The sequence below is a fragment of the Oreochromis niloticus genome, linkage group LG7 (assembly GCF_001858045.2).
Source record: "Oreochromis niloticus isolate F11D_XX linkage group LG7, O_niloticus_UMD_NMBU, whole genome shotgun sequence".
Lineage (NCBI taxonomy): Eukaryota > Metazoa > Chordata > Actinopteri > Cichliformes > Cichlidae > Oreochromis > Oreochromis niloticus.
The window spans coordinates 48,566,356-48,591,862 of record NC_031972.2 but is presented as its reverse complement, the minus strand read 5'-3'; the positions used below and the strand labels follow the sequence as shown (position 1 = coordinate 48,591,862).

Below are 25,507 nucleotides of genomic sequence, written 5' to 3'. Positions count from 1 at the left end.
CCTCCTGAAAGCGTGAAGAGCTATGGCTCAAGACCAATTCTGGTCATTTGGAAGCAAAATGTAAAGAATTGAGGGGTGACTCAAGACATCTGCAAAAGATTGTCTAAACCTTTTAGATCCATCGCAATGACTTATATAATAAAATTGACTAAACTTTACAGTCAATATGCAGCATTTACACTCAAATCATTTTTAAAGTATAGCGTTAAAGTTAGAAAAGAATAACTTCAGCAAACATACATACAACAACAATAAACACACGAAAATAAAATTTTATTACAATGACAGAATTTGAGCAATAAAAATTAATTTCATGTCAATCTAATTACAATCACCTCTATTTACATAGATATATATTTAGGGTATAATCATGTGAAGCCATCTGATTGACTTAAGTGCAAAGTCCATTATGGGACAGTTTGAACAGTGAATTCTCCGCCAGTACATCATTGAGACTTTAGATTGCAGACTCCAGTCTAAGAATATAAAGTAAACATTTCTTACCCAAGCAGGAAGTGAACATTGCTCTAACATTGTTCTGAACGTGCTCTATGATAACTTATGAAGTGTGAAAAAAAAAAAAAAAGCATTCCCAAACCACAAGAAATAGCTACATAATTTATTTAGGAATCTGCTGGATAGACGTGTGTTCACATGTTATGACAGCAGCTGTGTCCATAGTAATTAATGGATAATTCTCTTTTTCATCAGATCTGTGCTATGGCAATCCAAGCATGACATTAGACAATTGCATTAAAAGCATAACCCAAAATTAAAGTCTAAAAATGGATTACTGACATTGAAACCTAAACATTATAAATGCATGTGGAAAAGATTCATGTGACTGTGCAAAAATAAAAATGGGTAAATCCCATCTCCACGAGAGAGCTCTAAAAACGATGTAAAAAGTAGTTACAGTAATTACAATGAAATCAATAAAAACAAAATGCACAAAACTGGTGACTCCAGATGCTTTTTACAGATTTCTGGGAGCACTGAGGTAAAAACTTTTCAGCCAAGGCAAGCACAGCCAGCAGCTTCACGCAACAGATATTAAAGCACAGCAGCCTCTTCGAAAGACTTGATCCATCTGTTAAAAAAACAAAAAATAATTAATATTAATATAGTATTTTAATATTATTAATATTGTCACTACATGCAATAATAAATAGCATCTCTCTCTACTGTACTTTTGGGCAGTCTCTGGGCTGTCAGCTTTAAAAATGTAGTAAACTTTGTTATGGTGGTAGAGTTTGAACTGCGACGTCTGTGAGGAATCAGCTTTTACAACAAATCCCAAAAGGGGCAGACTCTCCAAAGCCGCCACGTCCTGCATGAAGAAATGAAAAACAAACGTCGCATTAATTCTCTTTGTTCCAACGGTCATACTGAGCTTTTATTAATACAAGTTGAAGACTTTACCTCACTTGCTGCGTATTTGTACAGGACCTTGTCTTTAATGACGAACCATAACCTCTTCCCGTGCTTTTTAGCCACTTTGGACGCCTGCAGGTACCCACTCATAGAGGAGTTGTCTGTGTTGGCCGTCACCTTTAAAAAGTAAAAGCAATCTGATGAGTTTTCTAAACATTATATGAACCCAAGTTGGGACACTGTAAAATGTAAATATAAACAGAATGTAAATCTTATAAACCCCAATTTTTTTTTTCACAAGAGGAATTAAAAACATATCAAATGTTTAGAAATTTTACTATTTAATGAAAAATGTTAACTTATTTGAAATTTGACGGCAGCAAAACTTCTCAAAAAGTTGGGACAGCGGCAAAAATTGGCTGGAAAGAACTTTCTACAACTAATTAAGCTGGATACATAAAGACATGTTGAGGAGGTCATTTTAAATAAGCTGTGTTGGATTAAGGACACTCTAAAGCCTGCAGGACCCCAGCCGTCGAGCCCTTTAGTTGGTCAGTACAAAAGCCTGGATCTCTGATGGTACGGGGGTCGCACAAGAGCTTATGGAATTTGCAGCTTGCATATCTGAAAAGCCATTATTAATGCTGAGAGGTATAAAAAGCAATATATGGTCCCATACAGATGATGGGATCAGATGTTTTAAAAAAGTTTCGACTGTGAATAATAAATATACCACTGCAGTTTGTATTTTATTTACATTTTACACAATGTCCCAACTTTTTTGGAATTGTAATGGAAAGTGTATACAGATGAGGGCGACATTTGATCTACCTCTTTGAGGGCTGCGGGTATCAACTTCTGCTTTTTGTGGAAAGTAAACGCAGTTCTTTTTCCAAGTGGCTGGGTCTGTTCGCCTTTCTGCTCCAGAAGAACTTGGAAACACTGGTCACACACTCGAGTTAACTTGTTCTTTTTATATTCGAGAGGGAATTCATTGGAGGAGCAAGCCTGGCACGCAATCTGGTGGAAGAATAAAGCACAAGTTTTACTTTTTCTCTCCCCCTTCCATCCCTCCCTCATTCTGGACAGTAAGCATGTTGTACATCTGATGCCTCACCTTTCCGCACGCACGGCAGTGATGTCTCCTCCATGTTTGGGTGAACTTGGAGGTGCAGATCATACACATGGAGGCCCGCTTGTCAGGGATCCATATGGGGGCTTTGGATCCCAAAGGAGCACCATCGCCACCATCAGTGCCATCCACCTGAATATGAGTGGGGAAAAAAAAAAATGAATGCACACAGGAGTTTCAGTGGCTGCTCATATAATGTTAAATGTGTGCTTTGTTCTTTTGCTTTTTTTGTTTTGTTTTTTACATATACTTTGGTCACACATTGCAACAGCTGGAGATGTACTTTTTTAAGTGATCTTACCACATCTTGGGACTTGCCAGGGGCAAAGCTGCTCGTCTTCTTGGTGTGTTCACTGATCGCTGTGGAAATCGCTTCAAGCCATTCGTCCTGTTCCTTGGCCGAGCTACAGAAAGAGAAAACAGAGCGTGTAAAAAGACAAAACAAAATAGATTCAAGCAAAACAAGAACATACACTAATGAAATAAACTGTAATAACAACAACAACAACACACCATCTTAAATTACAAAGGCCTCTTTCATTTCTGATCATTACCTCGCAGAGAGAATGAAAGAGCGCTCCACGCTCACGATGTTCAGCTCGTTCTGATAGGCCTCTTGACTCGGTTTGCTAACCTGTAATTATTTTCACTGTGAGCCGTGATGCCAGCATAAAGAGGATCTCGTAATGTGAGAAAATGTGAAAATTGACAAGACAGAATAAGAAAGAGTTCTCACCTTCATGCCTCTGAGGGGCAGCATGTTTTTGAACATGAACTGGCCTGACTGAACGGGTTTGGTGTACAGCAACATGTCGTTAAACTAAAGGGAAAATGACATGAAACATTATTTTCATTCTGTCATGACCATTGAGTCTCAAATACACCAGTAGCCCTTAATAAGATTATTAAAATGTGGGAAAAATATCAAACAAATGTGGAAAGACATCTGAGCACCATGAAAGCTAAATCTGTTAATCAATCCAAGTTCCTTATATCAGCTCAACTGAATGTATGACCACAGGAAGGGAACCATGAGTGGAGGCACATGACAGAAACACTGCTGTTCGATTGTGATTTGGTTATGAAAGCATGAAATAAAAGGAAATATCGACTATACCAGGAAGAACATTCTGGGCTGCATGACTTTCCTGGACAGCTTCATCAAGATCCCCTCTTTAAGGTATAGCTGAAAAAAAGGAAAAGAAAAAGAAATCAGAACAGTGTAAATTAGCCAAAATTTTCTGACCCTGATTCCTTCCCATATTTTACTTCATCACTCATCTCGCTGCCTTTTCTTTATCCAGAACTTCTCGTTGCAACTTGTGAAGAAAATCACTTTGCAGAGCTTGAAGTTGATTATTGTGTCCAATTTGTGGACTACTGCGGGCCAATATTAGCAGCCTGCCTTAATAATTTTGTAATTGTTGAGCAGTCAATACTGCTGCTGTGCTTCACATCACATGGCAAGATGGCGGCTTAGTGGTTAGCAAGAATATCCTGGACTCAGACACACTCCTGTGTGCCATTTGCATGGTCTCCCAGTGCTTGTGTGGGAGCTTCAGTTTCTCCCATCAATAAATAACATGCTCGGTTAACGCTGCCTACGTCAGCCCAGGAAACTCTTGCAAAACATATTGTTAATCTCAACTGAGGAAACATTGTGTTCCCACTTTCTCACCAAGTGGAAGAACTCCGTTAAATATGCCCAAGCATGTTATGTAAAGATCAGGCTAGTCAAATAAACCAGACTCTGGTGGTTACACCTGCTTGAGTACAGTATGTATTGCCTAACGGGAAACTAGTTTAGCTGCTTCAGTTTTTCCTGGGGTTCTTCATGCTGGAAAAGTGTGATGGCTCACTGGGACATTAGAATCAGAGAGAGATTATCCGTGTTAGCCCAACCTTTGCTTTTCCTACACTGATATGCCTGCGTGTATGTACTAAATCTAGCAAAAGCTTTATGACCTCACCCGGCCAGGCTGGACAATCTCATGGTTGCCAATCAGACGGCACTGGACACGGATCATGCTCTGGAAGATATCCTGAGAAAAAAAACGAGTGGAATGTGTAAGTAACGTGTATCGGGGATTCACCATGTGATTGCTTATCATGAAATTTCTATTTTGCTCTCACCCCTTGTTTCATGAAGTCATTTGCATGACTGGCCACCTCTTTCACTATAGCAAGGGCAGCTGAATGGACAAACATTTGTAATTGTCACACACATGACATGAAATATTTCCATTCCACTAACACCATCAAGAATATTTACGGATCTGCAGATTTAAAAAAATAAATAAAAATAAAGGTTATGTCGTTACCTTCTGTGTCTTTGTAGTCGTCTGCATCTTCAGGCAGGTTTTTTAGATAATCTGAGACAAAATAAAGAAACATTTAAGTTTTGCGATCAACAGTGTAACCACAACAAGTGATCAATAAGCACGCAAATGGGTGTTAAGGGCTCAGTCTCTATAGCCAATTCCTGGAATGATTCAGAACTTAAATCCTGGATGAAAAGGTCTTCAGGTGTTTACATAACGCAGCTATACAAGAGTGACGTGGGAAACATTCATCGTATGTTGGCACTGACCGATTAACCAGACTCGTGAATCCACAAGCTCACTCTCGTTGAAGCTTACGTTATGTCACCAAATCTGATTTGGACTGCACTTCAAAAGTATTATACAAGGAGTGAAGAAGGAGCACAAAAGATTTTCCTAATAAGCACCAGAGGGCAGCATGATGCCTGAGATGAGGCATCAAAGGCTGCGCCAACGTGTCCAAAACTACAACAATGAGCTGAGTTTGTACTTAAGTTAAACTCACCTTTAAGTATTAAATAAGAAACATGAAGATCTATTGCAATGACTCTTTACAGGTTTACCTGTGAGTAGCAGCTGATACTGAGGAATCCTCTGTACGGGTTTTAACAGGTAATGCTTCAGAGCCAAGCTGGCACAGCGTGGACTAGCCTTAACAAAAAATGACAAAAAAAAAACAAATCAACATTTAATGGGTTTTGTTTTTTTTTAAAAAGGGAGCAAAGACACCCACTTACACACAGAACAGGTTGAGCACCATTACCTCAAATTCCCGTACTACTGCGCCAAATGCTGGATTCTTCTTAGTCTGCTCATCCAGAAGAGCCACATTCCTGTCAAACTCACCAATGTATGTTGAGTACATCTTCAGATAGGGCCCCTGTTTCAGGAAAATGTCTGCTACCTGGGGATTCTCGTTCCTGTAAACAAAACCGAGCGAAAAGAAAAACACAGTCAGTTCCTCGATCGATCTAGGTGATTAGGAGGGGGAGGGAGGGAGGGGGGGGCATACTTTGGTCCATACTTTGGTTTTATAGTATCTAGTTTTTCTCCTATAGAGTAGATGAATAATCAAAAACATGGGAAAATATATATTCCTAACCCAGAGCTTGAATACTTCCTCATGAACAGAAAATATACGCCAGTGTTCTGAGTTCCCTCTTTACCTGACTAACCACACTTTCAACAGGCATTAACAGCACCACATAGGTATCATGACTTAATTTAAGACCGTGGGCATTAGCATGGTGTTAAAACATTAAAACATCCCACTACTTCTGAAGACTATCAGTTATTACTGCATGGTTTAGCTCCCAATCAGCTACAAGAGCACATGTAAAGCTCTCAGTAAATAAAACAAAAAAACTTTGTTATACCATTTGGCTATTCTTTGTCTCAGTTCAGAGAGGAGGTTTTGGTTGAGTTCGTAGAGTTGTGGGAGGGAGTACAGTATCTGGTTTAGAAGACGGTCCTCAATCACAGGCTTCCCACTCTGGCGAGAGGCTTTAGACACTGCATCACGGAAGTCCTGTTGATAGACAGATAAAAATCAGATGGGAAAAAAACCGAAAACAACAACAACAACAACACCCCCCAAAAAAGGAAATATACAGATAATGCCAAAGATGGCATTTACTGAACTCTACTGAACTGGTCCTCTAATAGACTGAAAATGCACTGTAACTTTATGTCACAGGATCACATAGTGCTAAATCACAACATCTGCCTCAAGGCACTTTATGTTGCAAAGTAAAGACCCTACAATAACAGAGAGAAAACCCCCCAAATAAAATGACCCCATATGAGGAAGCACTTGGCGACAGTGGGAAGGAAAAACTCCCTTTTAACAGGAAAACTCCGGCAGAACCAGGCTCAGGGAGAGGCGGCCATCTCCTGTGACCGGTTAGGGGTTAAGAGGGCAAGACAGGACAAAAGACACACTGTCATTCTTTTAAAATAAATCATGGCCAAAGAAATATTAAATAAAAAGCAGCCAACACTGAGCATGCTATTTATGATTCGCTTTCTGGTGGTTTACAGAGACACATGGCAAATAAAACTGCCAACAGACCATGTACCCAGTAGAGAGCTCCTGTGGTTAACGTGTGATTTCCTCCTACTAAAAAAAACAGCTGACAGTGTTGGAGGCGGGTCATATGGTGAAGGATGTAGCAAAAAGAAAATAAAAAACATGTACGTTTAACGAGATAAGAAAAAAACTACGCTGCAGACAGTCAGCAGTAACAAACGTGTGATGTTAGGCTTGTTGGTTTTGAACAAAAGGCCAGTTTGGTTATCTTGTTTCCATTATAACACATGGGTTAGACAAAACAAAGCAGCTAAATCAAAGTAGCTTTTATTGTCTGCATTTAGATCCTGAGAACAAGAGCATACAGTACCAGATAAATCAGATAGAATATACATGCTGTGGTGAGTGCCGATGTCTGTTTGAGTATCTGACACAGCTGGGTAAAATAGAAAGCCACTTTAACATTGATTTGAACTTCATCTGACCTGTTCTTCATATCTCTGCAATCCACAGAGACCCGAGCGCTTCCCATCTATGCTATACAGTCATAGACGGGAGTCGTCACTTATCACTCAAGGCTACTACGTCCTACGTACCAGCCCTGATCAAATTTCCTCACACTTGACACTGCAATTCCTGAATTCATCACATCTCCTCTTCCTGAGCAGATATGATGAACTGTCAAGAAAAAGCGAAGACTCAACAAACAAACAGACACAGATGTGGAGATTCTCATAGAGATAGGGAGTCCTTTACTTATAGTGAGATCACTGATCTAAGAGAGCGTTGGTTACGAGTTGGTTAGACTGGTTGGACGACACATAAAAATATTGTTCTTCCCTTCTTGTCGCGTTGCAATTGTTGCAGGGGAAGTACAGCAAAGGAATCAGATCATTTTTTTGGCAGCGTGAACCGTTTGAGGTTAAAACAACGCGACTGTGTTTCATTCAGAGCAAGTGTAGTGTTACAATAAGAACCCTGTATTGCCAAAAGGACGGGGAAAAGTCTGGTGTGCCCTTCTATGAGGATCAAATCAAACACAGAATGTGGGCTCCGACACTAGACCACCACTGGCTCAAATATATACCCACAGGTCTTTTCACGGCAAACACGGTGGTTGCTTTTGTTTAAAGGGTGACATGTGGAGGTACTCACAACATGAAGCAGCTTCAGGACGTCAACGAACCTGGAAAAACAAAATACAGTTATAATGGTTACACAATCTCTGCCTCCATACAACAATATATCCTCATGTTTTGGTGAGGTTTTGAGATAACTGTGTCTGTCTACTCATTACAATGAAGGTGAACGGAATTTATTTTCCAGTCAGGCGTTTACACACAGATCCTGCTAGATTCTACCACCTCCCCCACTGCCATTCATACTACACCAAAGTAGTTTATCGTTTTTTAATTATATAGCACATTTAATTACAACAGCAACGTTGACCAAAGTGCTGTACAGAAATACAAAATAACTAGTACCAAATAACTTATATTATTAGTACCAAGCACCAAATACCTCTTATACTGTACAGGGTGGGCCATTTATATGGATACACTGTAATAAAATGGGAATGGTTGGTGATATTAAAGTCCTGTTTGTGGCACATTAGTATATGTGAGGGGGCAAACTCCTCAAGATGGGTGGTGACCATGGTGGCCATTTAGAAGTCGGCCATCTTGGATACAACTTTTGTTTTTTCAATAGGAAGAGGGCCATGTGACACATCAAACTTATTGGTAATGTCACAAGAAAAACAATGGTGTGCTTAGTTTCAACGTAACTTTATTCTTTCATGAGTTATTTACAAGTTTCTCTTTGTTCACAGCCATTGACATGTCGAAGAGGTTAACACATGAGGAGCGGATCGAAATTGTGTTGATATCTGGTGAACGCAGTAACCGGGTCATTGTAGCAGATTTCAATGCAAGACACCCTACGAGACCACCCATCTCCCATGCTACAGTTAGCAAACTGCTTGCTAAGTTTCATGAAACTGGTTCAGTGTTGGATTTGCCAAAATGTGGACGCAAGAAAACTGTCATTAATGAAGAAACATCAGTGGCTGTCCTAGCTTCATTCAGCAAGAGCCCACAGCATAGCACTCGCCGCATGTCACTGGAGAGTGGCATTAGTCGAACATCCCTTCGGCGGATATTAGCTACTCACAAATGGCACCCTTACAAACTCCAGCTACTGCAGCATCTCAACGAGGATGACCCAGATCGGCGCACAGAATTTGCAGAATGGGCAAAACAAAACTTGGAACAGGACCCTCAGTTCATGCAGAAGATTTTGTTCAGTGATGAGGCAAACTTTTATGTGAATGGTGAAGTTAACAAACAAAACCACCGCTATTGGTCTGACACTAACCCACATTGGATGGATCCCTCCAAGACTGTTGGGACAACAAAAGTGATGGTTTGGTGTGGTATATGGGGTACAACGATAGTGGGTCCATTCTTCATCAATGGAAACCTCAAGGCCACTGGATATTTGAAATTGCTACATGATTGCTACATGTTTCCCTCTTTATGCACTGAAGCTAGCACGCTCCCTGAGTTTTTCCAGCAAGATGGTGCACCACCACATTATGGGTGCCAGGTCCGAGCATTCCTAGATGAACAGTTTCCTGGAAAGTGGATTGGTCGTTGTGGGCCAGTTGAATGGCCCCCAAGGTCTCCCGATCTGACCCCCTTAGACTTTTATCTTTGGGGTCATCTGAAGGCAATTGTCTATGGTGTGAAGATACGAGATGTGCAGCACCTGAAACTACGGATACTGGATGCCTGTGCTGGCATTTCTCCTGCGGTGTTGCTATCAGTGTGTGAAGAGTGGAAGAAGAGGGTTGCATTGACAATCCAATGGGCAGCACATTGAACACATTTTATAAGTGGTCAGAAACTTGTAAATAACTCATGAAAGAATAAAGTTACGTTGAAACCAAGCACACCATTGTTTTTCTTGTGACATTACCAATAAGTTTGATGTGTCACATGGCCCTCTTCCTATTGAAAAAACAAAAGTTGTATCCAAGATGGCCGACTTCTAAATGGCCACCATGGTCACCACCCATCTTGAGGAGTTTGCCCCCTCACATATACTAATGTGCCACAAACAGGACTTTAATATCACCAACCATTCCCATGTTATTATGGTGTGTCCATATGAATGGCCCATCCTGTATTAAAAGCCAGTGAATACACATGTATTGTTAGATGAGATTGCCTCTGTGTACTAGCCTACACCCTTGGTATGGCTAAAAGCAAAAGATCATTTGATCTAAGAGATCTAGAGGGTGCATAAGACTGCAAGAGGTCAGACAATTACCCGGGAGCTTGTCCATTCAGGGCTTTGTAAGTCAACAATAAAATTTTAAAATTAATACTGATGGGAACAGGGAGCCAGTGGAAAAAAGCAAGCACCGGGGAAATACGTTCAAGTTGCAGCATTCAGGACCAACTGCTGTCTTGCAAGGCAGGTCCGACTAATTCCAACATATAATATAGTTAAACAATACAAGACACACACCAGATAATCTGGATGGTAAGCTACTAGAACTTTTTCTTTAATAATTCATGTAGAAAAACTGAGAAGTACTGTTGAAATTGCACTTTTTATCAATTAAATGTTTAGTTAAATGGCTTTTTCTCCACTCTTTTTTCCTTCAGTGTGTAAGTTAATGTTGCAAACACCAAGAGAAACTTTTAATCTAAAAAAAACCCACAACAAACCTGAGAGACAGACATCCCAAAACCTGGGCAAAATTATCCTAGACTATGTGCACAGCTGGAGTTCAAGAAATGTAAATGAGGGGGGGGAAAAGGACACTCACACACTCTCAGAGGTCATAATTTCTTGGGCAATGTTGAATATCTTGTTTTTCTTCTTTTCACTCGCCGTCTGATGAAGATAATAAATAAAAACAGTACAGTAAATGTAGCATACAGAACTGCTCGCTGCAGACAGACAAGATGCAATAATAATATATTCATCTATTAGCAACAGCATGAAGATGATGCATACATCTATTTTTTAAAAAAGGAAGGCGTGTTCTCCCCTGCAGGACTAAGTTGCCTGCAACCTTAAATTTCTTGCAATGAACAAACCCTGTCAGCATCTAACAGCATCTGCTCCTCACCGTTTTCTCCTCCGGCTGCTCAGGGTCACCTTTACTTGAGTCAGAGCTGCTGTCATTCTCGCCTTCGTCTTCTGAGGTTGTGTGGATAAAGTCATCATCCAACGGCACCTCGAGAAAAATGTCTTTTTCAAAGGAGCTTCTGTAAAAAAAAGTCAGAAACACATGTTTGTAAAGAGGAAAACAGGGACCGACAAACACAAACACGGGGCAGGTAGTCTTGACACAGAACTACCTGAAGGCATTTATTCTGCATTTGAAAGGCGTTGACACACCTTTAAAATACACATGGCACACAAGCGAGAGGAAGGGAATTTTAGAAGAATGAGGAAGATTTCTGATATAAAAAAACTCTCCTCAGCATTTAATCCCAAGAATTTATTATACAGGACCATTTATTATTAAAAGTCATAGAAATGCACACAGGAAAGGGAGGACTTGACGCCTTTGAATATTCAATCTAATCATCAATACAATCACAAGCCTACTCCTGCTGCAGCTTTTTACATCTGCTTACAGAACTCAGAAATAAGGCATCGTCACGCTTTTGGCAAGTTAACCCAGCAGCTTTAACGGGACTTCACATGAACAGCTAACAGGAAATTGTGCCAAAGATGCGCCGCATGTCTAAAATGCCACAATTCCCAGAGGATTCTTAGAAGGCACCTCCCTGAACAAAACTAACAGAGAAAGAAACCAGACAAAGCTAAGGGGGGAAAAAAATGCATGAAGCCGGTCTGTGCCCCCTTTAAAACAGCTGTAGTATTTTGCAGTGAGTGGTCTCTGTTATGAGCCAACGAGCCAACATGTGAGTGTTTGAACCAAAGCGCTGCGACATGCTAAGCTGTTGGAGGCAGCGTGTACAGTTACACAAACTGTAATCCTATTTTCCAGCTGACTTCTGCAAACTGCTCATTCAAAACCAGACATGTGAAATTCTTTGCCTACTAACAGGATTACTACACAGATTACTTCAGGGAATATACACAATGGAAAAAATAATAATAAATAAAAAACTGGAGCCAATGAAGACGCAGAGTGAGAAACTTTTTTTTTTTTAAAGGGTCAGTTCACCAAAAAGTAAAAAGTAAAAACGTATCCATTCAGTCTCTTATGATGAATGTATGTAGATCTGCAGAAACAGGGCGCGATATCTAACAGTGCAAACACACAAATCTGTACATAAACGGATTGAATGCACAAATCTGTGATATTTTCTCAGCTGAATTTGTTCATAACCTGCAAACAAAGTTAGAACATGTTCAGGAACAAATAATAAAGAAGAGAAAGCACATCTTAAAACTTTACTATTACTACCACTAATAATGTTGATGATCATAATTATTTCATCCATCTCCAAAAGTTGAATCTGTTCATCTGGACGTAGCGTTAACTTTCCTGGATAATTGAGAATGCATCAAGATATTTCATCCATCCATTTTCTTCCACTGATTCAATTTAGGATTGAGGGTGGAGGGGAGACAGCAATAATTTGGACAAGTCGCTAAAATATTGCAAGAAACCATTCACAGTCACATTCACACCTATGTCCAATTTAGAAACACTGGATAGCCCAAGCGGCATGTCTTTGGACTCTGCAGGAAGGTGGAGTACATGGAGAGAAAATGCAAACTCCACACAGAAAGACCGGCCGGCACAACATCGTGCCATGATAACACTTTCATTTGCCATTATTTACAGTTTTCCAAAACGACAGAAACGAAATAAAACACTAACAGAATTAAATTAATGACAGAGGGCAAAAATTAAATTAAATTTTAAGAAAATGGGAGCGAGAGTAGACAGCATGTAGTATTAGGCATCTGTAGTTTAACAAACCAATACAAAGACCAAACAAAACATCGTCCTTCACACATGAAACATTTGGAAATGTTCTGGTTACTATGATTATTCAACTTTATCTTATCCTAGTCAGGTACTTCTTATCATTTCTAGAAATGAATGATAAGATGATGCTTGGCAATATCGCGTAAATGCTGGAGGATGTTTTTTTGTTTTGTTTTTCCAGTAAGTGTAGTGACTTTTTTTTTTTTTTATCTTGGGCTGATAGATCGGACGCTCCTTCCTTCATTTTGTTCTGGTCTGTTCATGCCAAGTCTTTTCTATTTTGTTTGTTTGATTGCTTTTTAAACCACAGTTACCATCTCCAGGAAAATAATAATCATCAGCTCTATTATCTGAAGGCCCTGAAACCGTCTGAAAGGTGTTGCTGCTTTTGTGGTTTCCTCCTTTGACACTACTGTTTCCATTTCTTCACCCCTTCTTTATTTATACATTTATTTAGTACTAACTTAAAGCATCATCATCACTTTCTTCATTACATCTTAGTGTTGATCATGGGATGCAGATTACAGATTATACTAAGTCACTACAGAACAAAACTGGCCAGTGGACACACTGCATGAATCTGATGGGAATTTTGTGAGAAGCATAAGCACGTCGCCACCCACACATTTGTGAACAAAGCCCAGAAACTCCTTTTGTTCCCCTAATGCACACATCACTAACAGTATATTATAAATATATATACACTTTTTAGCATTGGGTAGTTTAAGTTGGGATTGTAGGTTTTTGCTTTGAAAACAAAGAAATCTAACTATCATTATAAAATTTTTAAAAAGTCTGATATTGAGTTCTGATGAACGGTTTCCTCTTTAAGCAGCAGAGTTTTAATTCACCTCCACTCTATTGAACTGAGCCTTTAAGAAGGGAAACAGGTGTAGTTTTAGTGCCTTCCTAACACCAGATAACTGTAGAGCTGCAAACACCATGACACTGAGAAAGCTCTTCTTAAACCACAGACATGTGGATTGCATTGATCTAGTATGTATTCTTCCCTTCTAGGCTAAAGATTGTCTCTGCCTGTAATAATAACAACATAATTATACTTTAAACTTGTGTAGTCTAAGTCAGTGTGTCAAAGCTATGCAAGCACACCATACCTGTCAAACTACCCTGACAGGAATTAGCAAAACAAACAATGTGAAGGCCCTCTGCGCTCTTCCCTTACACCCTCTGTCATCAGCAACATATTTTGCAGATGAATGGTTGTTTAAAAAAAATTTGAGGACGCAACAAAGAATATGCTGTTAAAAACAAATCAGGTTTAGAGGTAGTCGAGTATTTCAGGTCTACCTGTCAAAGAGTGCTGGTGTCTGTTGGTGGTCTTTCTCCAGGGACATATATGGATCCTGCACCTCATAAATGTCCTCATTATCATACACCGAGCTCTCCGAGGGGTCAGGGTGTAAGTATAAGCCCTGTGGCTCAGCGTAAACTGAGCTCTGCCATGGTTTAGGCTGCGAGTAGGGGTCCTGAGGATATGGCCCTGAATTTCCCACATTGCCGTAGTCTAATATCTCCTCATACACAGGGCTGTCCTCAAATGGGACAACTTCTCCTTCATCTTCTCCGTCCACATTTTGCTCGAACTCAGTAAATGGAGCGGAGAATTTACGTTCGGGATAGTTCTGCCCTAGGTCTTCGTCGTTGTCAACACTTAGTTCATTATCATCGAGAGTGAAGTCTGTGAACTGGTCTTCTTTTTCCGTCTGTCTGGGTAACCTAGTTGTTGATAATTTCAAAGGCAATTTCCGGAAAGAATTTGACTTCTGTACTTTTTTAGAGTGAATGATATCAGCACCGGAGAAGGACTTGGCTTTGCTCAGACTGGAGCGAGATTGCCTTTTGACTTCAGCTGCTGGATGGTTACCGCTTGATTTGTCAGTGGAAGGCAGAGGAAGTTCCTTCTTTTTCCCGTGTCCTTCAAACTCCCTCGCTGCTCTCTCCTCAGAGGATCCCTTATTCTGATTCAGCATCTTTTTTCTCTGGGGCTTCTTTGGAGGTACTTTACCCATCCCAATTTTCTCCGCTGTGGCAACAGGCTGGCTGAGGGCCGGCTGGCTGTGCAAAATGCCACGAGCTTCCTCCTCATCAGCCTTTCTTTCTCTCTGAATCTTTTTATTATCCTTTTCAGCAGAAAAATCCATCTCATGAGTGCCGCGGGCCCAATCGAGATGTTCCCCTTTTACGTCCTTTGCAATTGCCTGAGGAGCCGAGCTCAGTACTTTTTCAAGCTCAGACAGAAAAGGTTTTTTCTTGGGAGGAGGAGCTGGAGGGGGCCAAGTTTTCACTGACGGAAAAACTGGCAGCTTCTTCTCACTTTCAGGTGCACTGACAGACAGCGACGACGTGCCCTTCCTGTCTGGTGACGCCGCCACGTTTTTGGTGTTTATTTCTCTGAAATCTTGGCTTACAGACTCTTCCCTCTCGTTCTCCACCTTTTCCTGATGGTCCTGAAAGGCTTGCTTGGGTTTCCGTAGTACAGGGATAGGGCTTGGCTTCCTAAGGGGAGCTGGGTTTACTTTGGGTCGTGGCACACTGAGAGCATCTTCCTCTGGTACTCGTCCAGGTACACTGTCAAGAATTTCATCATTTGCCTCATTGCCCCGAGTTCTGTGAGGAGAAGTTGGCCGAAAAGCCACCTTAGGACGGGAAATGTTAGTGTCTACAGTGACATTTTGGTAAATAGCATGTGCGTCTTGAACAGACTGATAGTGAGTATGGGTGGGAGAAGCATTCGTCTCTCTGCAGTGTTCATTGTCTGTTTTCTCTCTGCTATGATTGCAGGTGCCATGAGAATTCACAACAGTTTTTCTGTTTTCCTCGCTTTTGCCCTTTTGCGGTGCTTTTAAATCTATCTCGAGCTTTTCTCTGCTCGTTGGCCTGTTTTTGACGCACGTGCAGTTGTCACTGCTGCACAGACAAATAGGAACAACATAATCCCAGTCAGGCTTTTTGCTCTCGTGCTGCAGTCCATTTTGGGAGCCAAGACGACCTACAGTCTGGGGCGTATCTGACACAGATGTCTGACGTGGGCTCGTCCAGACGGGTTGCCTCTCTTCCACGTGAACGTTGAATTTAGAGGGGCAGGGTTTGGGAGCTAGCGCCGGTTTCACCTTCCTCTGTGTGCCAGGAGATGGTTGTGAGAGGCCACCTTTTCTGGGGATCAAAGGAGATTGCCGTGGACTTCCGCAGTAAGGCAGCTTTGGTTTAGGGGCCACAGGTGGCTTATGCATACCTGGGAATAGAGAAATGAAAGATATGAAGTTGGGATTCGAGGTAAAGTTATTTCCTCTGACTCTCAGTGAAAACAACATCAAAATGACTAATCTAAACACCACGATAGTTACAACACTTACTGTGTTTTCTTTCACTGCTGAGCCTAACCACCGTATACATCATAAACAACCTCTTCAAGGGTTCAAATATCACATGATTTATGTTTGCCCCTCTATGTAGCAGCACATTACTCCAGGTAATAGCTCGAGTCAACACGCAAAAGAGCAGGTGGGAGATGAAGAGTGGGAGAAGCAGTAAAAATGCAACCCTGTTGACAGGCAGGTTTTCAAATATTTCCCTGTTCAACAAGACACAGTTTGAACTGCTGACTGCGAACAAAATCAATACAAAACTACAGATAGTCAAACGTAACTTCATTTAGAGCTATGCTGTTTAAATGAATACCAAGCAGGTTAAACCTAAACAGATGAAATTTATACTGAGCAGGAATAGAAAGAAAGAAAAAAAACTGTTAAACTAAAGAAGTAAATCTTCTCTGAGCATTTACTATTTCCTGATTAGCCTTTATCAGCTCACCGTGTTCACGTATAAATCAGAAAAGTCATCGAACGGGGAACTTACCTGAGTTCATCATCGCTCCACTCACTTCGCTTCTGTTTTTCCTTCTTTATTGTTTTCCGGTCTTTACATTAAAAATAAATAAATAAATCAGTCCCGCAGACAAAAGTCCTTCATGTCCGGATAAAGTTCAGATCGTCGATTTATAATGTGTCAAATAATGGACATTTTCTTTGATTTTAACCCGAGCGGCACACGTGATTCCGCCGCAAACAAGTTCTTCTCTCTGGAGGCGCACCGGCTGTTGCTGCCCTGCGATATGTAGCCAGCCAATAGCCGCGAGCTTCCTTTTTGTTTCCGAGGACGATCCACTAGGGGCCCCCCAGGAGCCACAGACGGCCAAGTCAATCTTTGCATCCAAATCTTTCACAAATTGGCATTATTATGAGTTGTCATACTGTGAAAAAATCTCTTCTCCACACGACAGCAATAAACACTGACTTGTAGTAAGATTTAATGCTTGCTCATGACTGCTCAGGAATTCTGCGAGGTGCCATGCATGCATATCTTTCCGCCTACATCATCTTTTCTATTATTAATGGTATGACTAAGAAGCCAAAACTATGCGAGGAAGCCAGCAGCTCCTTTGTAACACATATTTTGCGTAGAGGAAGAAATACTTGGAAAAAAATCTTTTCCCATCAGTTCCCTCCTTGTGTCAGCAGGTTGATATTTTTTTGTTTGTTACAGGAAGTATCACAAAGAAAGTCAGATGACTGACAGCTTGACATGATGAATAATATGAAGGACTAAATACAGATAATGGATTAGTTATTGATTTTTTTTAAAGCGCATTTTTGCCATGTTTATTTGGCCAAGTCGAAACTCAATCACTCATCACTGAATCCAGGAACTTGTGGCAGATCTCTTGCCCCTGATCCATGTTTTATTTCATGGAGGAATATCGAGTGTGTGACAAGACAAGGGAATGCTGGAGGGCGTTTTGGTCTGTTGCTGGAATGATGCGGTGTGATTCCCGTCCCTGCAGAGGAGTTACATATTTTAAAGAACTGAAAGTGAAGACTTGAATGATAAGAGAAATAAGGACTCAGGCATCATGTTATGTTTCAGTTTCATTTTTTTATTCCACAGAGGAATCCGTCAGAATTTCACGTAAATGTTGATGAAAACTTTACATTGCCTTCACTGTTTCCCTTTTCTCTGAAGGACTCGGTGTGATGTCATCGCCTCAGGTTAGTGCTGTGTCTGCAGCCGCAGGAGTGTTCACAGAATCACTGTGTGCAAAGATCGGAAGAACACCAGTAAAGTGTTCAGCTTTAGAAAGCCAACTTCTGTTATTTGTGGTTCTGTGGTGATGTGTTCCAGTATGCAATAACCGGTTTGATTCACTGGCTTACAGGACATCACATCAGAGGGGATTGTGGAGTAATACCTGAACTTGTAGTCTGACGGGAGAATCAGACCTAATCTGTAGTCTCTTCTGCTTCTGGAGATTTGCTTTTCAAGGACCCTGGCTGAGAAGCTGTGATCGCTGCATATGTACCCCGCAAACAGCAGCTTCCCTCTGATATACATCTATCACATGAACATATAAAAGGTACTTTACATGTCTGGAAGTGGAAGAAAACGCCTCTGCAGTCCCACACTGCAGTTATTTTTACCCTGCCCATTTGTAAAAATGTTAAGCAGGGAGGGCTTTTTTCTGCAGAGACGTGGTTTACAAAAACGTGTCACAACAAAGGTCATACATCATGAGGTTATTTTTAAGTTTTAGATTTCAACACAGATTGGCGTTGATGCGACACCACATCCTGTTATTTGTAATGTCTGTGCTTTCAGAGTTTCTGAGTGAGGTCTGCTGACCTACATTATTTAAGTGCTGACAGTGTGTCATGTGACTATAACTCAGACATTTATGATGGATTTACAGAGTGAAGGACGTTAGCAAATGTCACTGACGCAATTGTCATTAGAGCTCCCTTTTGTATTTCCTTTGAGTCTACTTTTAATACTTTTAAATGAATGTTTGGACATCAGGGGAAAGTAGTGGATGTGTGCTTGTTGCTGCCACCCAGTGGGGAGCATGAAGGCATGCACTTTTGCATAGCATGCAGCTTTCGGACAAGTCTGCAGTAGGTTTACTGACCAGGACCGTGCCGGGAGCAGCTCTGTGTCGCTGGCGCAGCAGGATGCTCTTGGATTCGTAGCAGGGATTCTCCATTTCTATTTCATACCTCACCACACGAAAAGAGTCCATCTGACACTGGATTTTAAGAAAAAAAAAAATCAACCTGTTACTGAATTTGACTCTAAGCAACAGTGTTTTTATCCTTGAAAATGTGCCTCAGTATCACTAACACAACTCTTATTTTGCCTAGATTCACACCTGAGTGCAAGGCGATGTTCTGTGTTTGTTCTTCCTCCTGTAAAGATACTCCAGCGAGTCCTGGCCGGGCGTTGCGTGCGTGTCGCCAGGCTGACGTGGACAAGTCACACACACAACAAGGATCTGTTGACTCTGTGGAGGCTGGCCCATAATGAAAGCATCATACTCCAGGTCTGTCACTACCGGCATTAGTTTAGTGCTGCAGCAGCAGCTCCTCCGCTGCCCTTCCCCCAGCAGTGCCGCTCTGAGTAGATCCGGGCACACTGTGAGGGGGACAGAGGGGGGGAACGGTGCTACTGCAGGAAGGTGGGTGACGGCGGACATCTGCAATTCGGGATTATTTGGAAGAGACACTGACCTGGGAGACAGGGAATCTGATGTTTTTTAAGGATAGTAAAACATGTATTAATTGGCTTTTTTCATCAAACTTGAGCGTCTGGTCTTACTCTGGTTTGATGCTCCCGTAAATCCGAAGAGGTCCTAGCTGCGTGAATCCACGTTCCTTCTTTTCAGGCTTTTTAGGTGTCCTGACAACAAACAGGTCAAAAAAGTTAAGCGGTTTTTTAGTGTGCCTTTCAATAATGCAGAATAACTAAAGCAGGTGCTGTTATCTCCAAAAGTTGATTCTGTTCATCTGGACGTAGCGTTTTCTGAAAACGCTACGTCCAGATGAACAGAATCAACTTTCCTGGATGATTGAGAATGCATCAAGACAGGTGCTGTTATAACTTGCTGGTTGAGCAGATAATCCATACACTGTAAAGCAGCGGAGTCATTTTTGTCTCCGCTGGCCTCTCGGCTAAGTCCATCATGAAGAAAGACATATTTTAAAATCTCAATGAGACTTTTACCTGGATAAATAAATAACATACATAAATTCTCTTTAGTGTGTTTACTTGGTTAAGTTATCCATAGTAGAAACATCCTGATAACGCTGTATGTCACATCATTTTCACACATCCACTGGAGCACTGAGCTCTTCTAAATGTCGCCCAGCGGAGCTGTACGTCAGGAAGAAAATGTCCAACTCATTAAATGTTTTTCAAACTGCTACATCATCAGGGTGAAGACTGTGTAATGTTTAATTTCATCTCTGTGAGAGTAGCGAAGGTATTTGCCCAGTGAATTTACAGAGCACCATCGGGTGCCATGTGTCCTGTTTCTAGCAGTTTTGGAAATCGACTGAAGAGCAGCATCTCCTGAAAATGTCAGAAAATGTCCTGACCTGATCTTCCTAACATAACATCGTTCTGAGTTTGTGTCTGGAAATGCCTTTAGCGTGCACCTAGGCAGCACAACGGGAAAGTCCGGCGCTCTTTCGGCCGATGGCGACAGGTGCCCGTGAAGCTCCCGAAACTCATCTCTGCTCTCCTCTGGCTGGACTGGGTTAGCATTTACTCGTTCAGGTAGCTTCACGGAGGGCAGAGCAGCTGACTGCGCCTCTTTTCTCGGCCTGGTCCTCAGTGGGGCATCTGGCATCCGCATTGAGCCAGGACACTTGATACCTGAAGGAGAGGAAGAGGTCACTCAGAAATGCACACAGATACAGAGTTGCACAGATGACCGTGAACAAGATCCTCATGGAACTATTCAATAATGTCGAGTTTGCAGGATGAAGTGATCCTGTAACTTTTTGCTTCATTGAACTATTCCAAGCAGCTCCGACCAGGTCGGGTTGTCTTGATGTTACCACAACCAGCTGTTGCTGTTTTATCACATGTGGGAAGAACAGGGTGAATGTCAGAGAAGCTAGAGAGGCTATGTTTGGAAGCTGTGAGCGTGTAAGTACCGACAGCCACACGATAACAGTCCAACCAATCTTCCACGGTTTTGTGTACTCTTTGCTGAAGCCTCATCAGTGTCCCGCTGGGATGACCTCCTCTTTTCCAGTGTGCTGACGACTCCTCCTGCCTCTTCTCTTCTCTCATCATCTGGAGAGCGTCCCGAGAGCGCACCGACTTCTGCCACACAACATTATGTGCGCATGGTAGATTATGTGATGTAAAGCAATGTAAAGCATTTAGCTAGTTGCTCTATACACAGTAACCACTGGCGATTTGTGCACAAACGCACTGGTGGCTATTAAGCTAACTGCTCCTCTTTATCCAATCAGCTGTTTGATTCACTCAGTGTCACTTTTCCACTCAGACACAATCATCTGATCATTATCAGAGATAAACGTTTCCTGAGTCTTCAAATAAGGCTGTAAATGCAGAACTGATATTACAGAGAAATATTTTAGCTTCCTCAATATCAAGGTGAAAAACAATGTAATCTTACTGTTTCCTTTGGCTGATTAAGGTGAGACCGAGCAGAAAGCGGAAGCTGGGCAGTTTCATTTTCACACCTGAAGGTGAGCACTGCAGACGTGCCGCTGAACAGACTCACAGACACGTGATCAGAAATCTGCAGGAGACAAGCAAACACTTTTATCGGTTCTTATAAAATGAAAACCCTAAAGGACAGTAAGTGGCATGAAGAGTTAGCAAGTTCTCCTGTCTGCGTCGCCTGAAACGATCCAATCTAAAGCAAAACAACCCTGCAGACAATAAAATATGAACCTCTGCGTCCTGTCAGAGACAATTACTGTTGCTGGGGATTTATGCTTCAGTAGGAAATCTACACAGTAGCTACATCGTAACCGCAAACCTCACTGAAACCCTACAAAGTGAGCTGATGTGCACGAGAGTGGATTATATATCCTTGATCCTAATGTGTAACATTCACAACAAAACTCCCCCATCATATTTTTATGATTTTTTTCCAAGTCTCTTGTGGTTATAGTACCAATACATATGATTAAGCATGTGTAATTCCCAAGGCAAAAACCACAGGGACCAAAAACTCATTTAGATAGTTTGCTACAAAATGTAATATTCATATTTATTTTCAACTTAGTAATTTTTTAAAGGTTTTTCAGATGTAAAAACATTCTTGCTTAACAAAAATCACTATTGTGATTAGCTTATTCAGTGCTTCCAATTCCTCCTGTGTGTTTCTGGCTACTTTTGCACTGCATTTTTCAATTTATTAACGAGACAATAGCAACAACAACATCGAGAGGAGATGAATTCGTAGACCCCACCTGTATTGCAATCTTTTCCCTGTGATATGTCTTCCAACTCCACTCCTTAGTTTTGTTTCCGTAAATATCGCACATGAATCCACCGTTCTGATCCCACAGTGCTGTGATGGCTGAGCTGCATTAACAGATACAGAAGATTTTAAACAAACAGGCGAAGCATGTGCAACAGAATTTTGTTATATATGTATTTTTACATGTTACTTCATATTTTTCAGTAAGAAAAAGAAAAAATGAAAATAATGGAAGTGACCTGGCACGCACTCACCTGAGAGGATGTGTGACGGCCCCGCGCCCAAACGCTGTAATAGTCGCGAGGATGGTGGGAAACTTGCTGTCAGTGAACACATTGGTATAGAAGCCTCCGCAGGGCAGGCCTGAGTGACTCTGGCACACTGCCATGCAACCAGATGGGTAACTGAGGGGCCACAATTACAGGCCATAAGGTCAGCATCAGTGACACATTTTCCATATGCCCAAATCCGCCTTTAATTCTGGACACTCATTAAAATTGAAATCTTTATGAATAAACATGATGAGAAAACGATACTATATGAGTGAGGAGCCATCGTTGATCCTGTAGTGCAGTTTTTGCTGGGCAGGATCCCGCTGTTTCACTTCTGGTATCTGTGGCATCCCGTTGACTAAAGAGGAAGGACGGTCCTTTCTTCTCCTGCGTGTCACGTTAGCATCCCCATAGTGACGGAGGATAAGCTGTTCGTTCGGATCCAGCTCAGTTGTTGGCAGTTTTCTATGTTTAAAAAAAAATACAGTTAAGTGTAAAAGTTTTTGGACAAATGTGACTTTTGTAGTTTTCGTGTGAGTGTTCTTCACTGGGTTAGATGTTGTGACGGTTTTTTTTTAACCATGGAAATAAGCCGTCATCCTTTGGTGTTGTTAAATTTGTTGATTTGGCCACTCCTAAAGTTTTTGCTCTGTCGCTGATAGGTTTAATTTGTTTTTTCCCCCATCGTCAGATGGCCTTCCCTTTTACTGACCTTTCTTTGGACCTCATATTGAGAATTTAAATGAAAAACTATCAAATGCAATTGCAGCATTTGAAATCAACTCCAGATCTTTTATCTGCCTAATTAGTCATGGGATAAAGAGGGAACTGACCTCATTTCACCATCAAACTACTGCCAGTCAATCGTCTAATTACCTTTGAGCGTCTGACAATGGTAGACTGTATAAAAATGTCCATTGTTTCCAAACAGTTTACGTGAAACTTTTGTCAAACCCTTTGAAATAAAACTAAAAGTCAGCACTTCAACCACATATTGACTGTTTGATTTCAGATCCCCTGTGTTGTGTACGGAGGCAAAATTACAAATAAATGTGTCACTGTCCAAAAGCCTATGGACCTTAATGTATATTAAATAATGCATGTGAAAGTACTGGATTATATTGCTTTAACCAGATAAGGATTTCAGTAACTGATGATCAAATGTAAAATATTTATCAATAGCCTGAAATTCAATCAAAATTGATTTACCATCTGCATTTCATCTGCTGGACAGATCAGCTGACCAACAGGATCTGATCATTTGGAAATGCAAATGCTATTAATGCAGAAACAGAAGCTGACAACTCACTCGGGATTTTTTGCTCCCTGCAGTCTCTCCACCACCCACTGATACAAACTGATCCTGTTAGGCACATCACTGGAGGCCTGATTAGGCTGAGCGATCAAACCTGGACACAAAACACATGACACAGGTGAGGCAGTGAGAGAGTCATTTACCCAGTGCTGCAGCTGCATGTCACACCTGCATGTTTACACTTACTGGATGAGATGGAGGGAGTGGCTGCCGTGGAGCTGCGAGCTGTTTAAGAGCAAGAATATGAAACTTAGTCCTAGTTGACAATTTCCAAATAATTTCACGTAAATGCACCCCAAACTCAGAGTGTGCAATCTTCAGAGAAACTTAAAAAGTAAAAAAGGAAAGAAAAAAGAAAACCAAGAGCTACATCTCAGTTTCTACACGCCTCACAAAAAGAAGGCTGAACAAGTATGGGCTGTTGGAAAGGTCCAACGGGGGGAGGGGGCTGAAAGATAGATACCTTCCTGGTATTTTATCTTCCCTTGCAGTGTTTTTATGGCCACAGAAATGTGACCTGAAATTATCTCTTTTACCTCTACTGCATCTTTGCTCGCTCTTTTTCACACGTGGGTTTAGTTTGACTTGCGACTTTCTCCCTGTGAAACCAGCACTTCCTGCAGCGCACGGGATCTCCTCTGCCGTTTCCTCCCGGCCGCTGGCTGACACCTGGCGGGGAGGTTGCTGCAGCTTCGGGGAGCCCACAGACTTCGGTAGCTTGTCAGTCAGTTTGGGACTTGAACGCAGCGCCCCTGCAGTCAGATCGTGCCAGGAGCAGTTCAGAATATTTACAACCCCGCGAGGAAGACGCCTCTCATCAGCCCACCTATGCTGCCAAAGCAGGCGAGCCAATTCATTTAATAACTGAGGCGCTGCTTGCTTGTATGCCTCCATCGAACCGATCAGATTTAAAGCAGACGATGTGCCAGGTTTATCGCCTTCTTCCTTCCTTCCTCCGTTCTCCTCTGGATTACTATGAGAAAATAATAAGACAGTTTATTTACAGTAAACCATGTTTCCTTCTCCTCCTTCTTCTTCTTTTTTCGGATGCTCCCACAGCAGATCATCTCTGTCAGAATGTGCAAGCCTCTAATTAGCCTACCTTAGTATCCTGCCCTCGAATTGCGCTCCTCCATTTGTCACACTCAAATGTAAAATGTTTCCTCGCTCTCCTTTAACTCGATTTCGTCCTGCTGGCTGCAGAGAGGCAAGTGGACGGTAAAAGTTGTGCTCTTTCTTTTAAACTACACAGTCAGCAAAACGCATCCTCGCCTCACCTGATCAAAGAAATAAAAGGGCCCCCGTTTGCCTTCTGTCCCACCAGAAGAACTCATTTCCCGTTACAAAGGGAGAAATCCCCCCACACCGTATCTCTTTGCAGCAAAGCAAAAGTAACTTAGCTGAGAAAAAGTGCTTCAAGATCAACATTTCACTCCAGCAAAAATCCCCCCCTCTCCGTTCATGTTCTCGTCTTGTTGCTTGGATACGCACTTCTCGCGTTACGCGCCGTTAATGATCGACTCTGGGCATCAAATTGAATCTGTGACACTCCAAACAACAATACGTTACTCTCAATAACAGATAAGGTGTCGAGCGTTTGGCAATGTGGACACACAAAGAGAAAGGAAGGGCGCACAGGTTGATACTGAGGAGCTGCAGCAGTCAGGTGTGCGCTGGGCTGCCAGGTAACCTGAAACTCAGCCGCTGGACGGTCGGAGAAAGTGATGAGTCCAGCACGCAGTGCAGCTTTCAAAGGCCA

General features: G+C 41.7%; 2 protein-coding genes across 3 annotated transcripts; both read right to left on the bottom strand.

The window, feature by feature from the left end:
* Positions 1-254: 254 nt before the first annotated feature.
* On the bottom strand, positions 255-17,217 carry LOC100704067 (FYVE, RhoGEF and PH domain-containing protein 6). The gene is made up of 20 exons (XM_005450939.4): positions 16,722-17,217; positions 14,154-16,098; positions 11,001-11,139; positions 10,695-10,762; positions 8,012-8,042; positions 6,204-6,355; positions 5,591-5,747; positions 5,391-5,478; positions 4,828-4,878; positions 4,640-4,698; positions 4,477-4,548; positions 3,624-3,692; positions 3,243-3,326; positions 3,061-3,140; positions 2,808-2,910; positions 2,492-2,638; positions 2,206-2,394; positions 1,423-1,551; positions 1,191-1,330; positions 255-1,090 (listed from the first exon to the last, which is right to left on the bottom strand). Exons 1-20 carry the CDS (start codon positions 16,732-16,734, stop codon positions 1,054-1,056), a joined length of 3,753 nt encoding a protein of 1,250 aa, XP_005450996.1. The 5' UTR covers positions 16,735-17,217; the 3' UTR covers positions 255-1,053.
* A 561-nt stretch (positions 17,218-17,778) lies between these two features.
* LOC102077699 (uncharacterized protein C3orf20) lies at positions 17,779-25,253 on the bottom strand. Of its 2 annotated transcripts, none has more exons than XM_019361737.2 (16): positions 25,026-25,253; positions 24,851-24,945; positions 24,285-24,721; positions 23,935-23,973; positions 23,743-23,842; positions 22,698-22,898; positions 22,416-22,565; positions 22,151-22,265; positions 21,346-21,471; positions 20,855-21,023; positions 20,351-20,570; positions 19,512-19,592; positions 19,066-19,423; positions 18,826-18,942; positions 18,112-18,254; positions 17,779-17,953 (listed from the first exon to the last, which is right to left on the bottom strand). In XM_019361737.2, exons 1-16 carry the CDS (start codon positions 25,080-25,082, stop codon positions 17,908-17,910), a joined length of 2,454 nt encoding a protein of 817 aa, XP_019217282.1. In that variant the 5' UTR covers positions 25,083-25,253; the 3' UTR covers positions 17,779-17,907. The 2 variants fall into 2 exon arrangements, with proteins under 2 accessions (XP_019217282.1, XP_013126022.1); XM_013270568.3 differs by having other exon boundaries at positions 20,855-21,026; positions 25,026-25,250.
* Between the last annotated feature and the right edge of the window lie 254 nt (positions 25,254-25,507).

Excerpts from the sequence above, each read along its gene's own strand:
- LOC100704067 (XM_005450939.4), bottom strand. Across the intron at positions 8,043-10,694 it reads ATTATGACCTCTGAGAGTGT|GTTCGTTGACGTCCTGAAGC; the intron begins GTGAGTGTCCTT and ends TTGTTTTTCCAG. Across the intron at positions 3,693-4,476 it reads AGATTGTCCAGCCTGGCCGG|CTATACCTTAAAGAGGGGAT; the intron begins GTGAGGTCATAA and ends CCTTTTTTTCAG.
- LOC102077699 (XM_013270568.3), bottom strand. The coding sequence starts at position 25,082 with ATGAGTTCTTCTGGTGGGACAGAAGGCAAACGGGGGCCCTTTTATTTC. Across the intron at positions 22,899-23,742 it reads CAGGGAGCAAAAAATCCCGA|AAAACTGCCAACAACTGAGC; the intron begins GTGAGTTGTCAG and ends TTTTAAACATAG. Across the intron at positions 19,424-19,511 it reads TACGGGAGCATCAAACCAGA|GTCAGTGTCTCTTCCAAATA; the intron begins GTAAGACCAGAC and ends CCTGTCTCCCAG.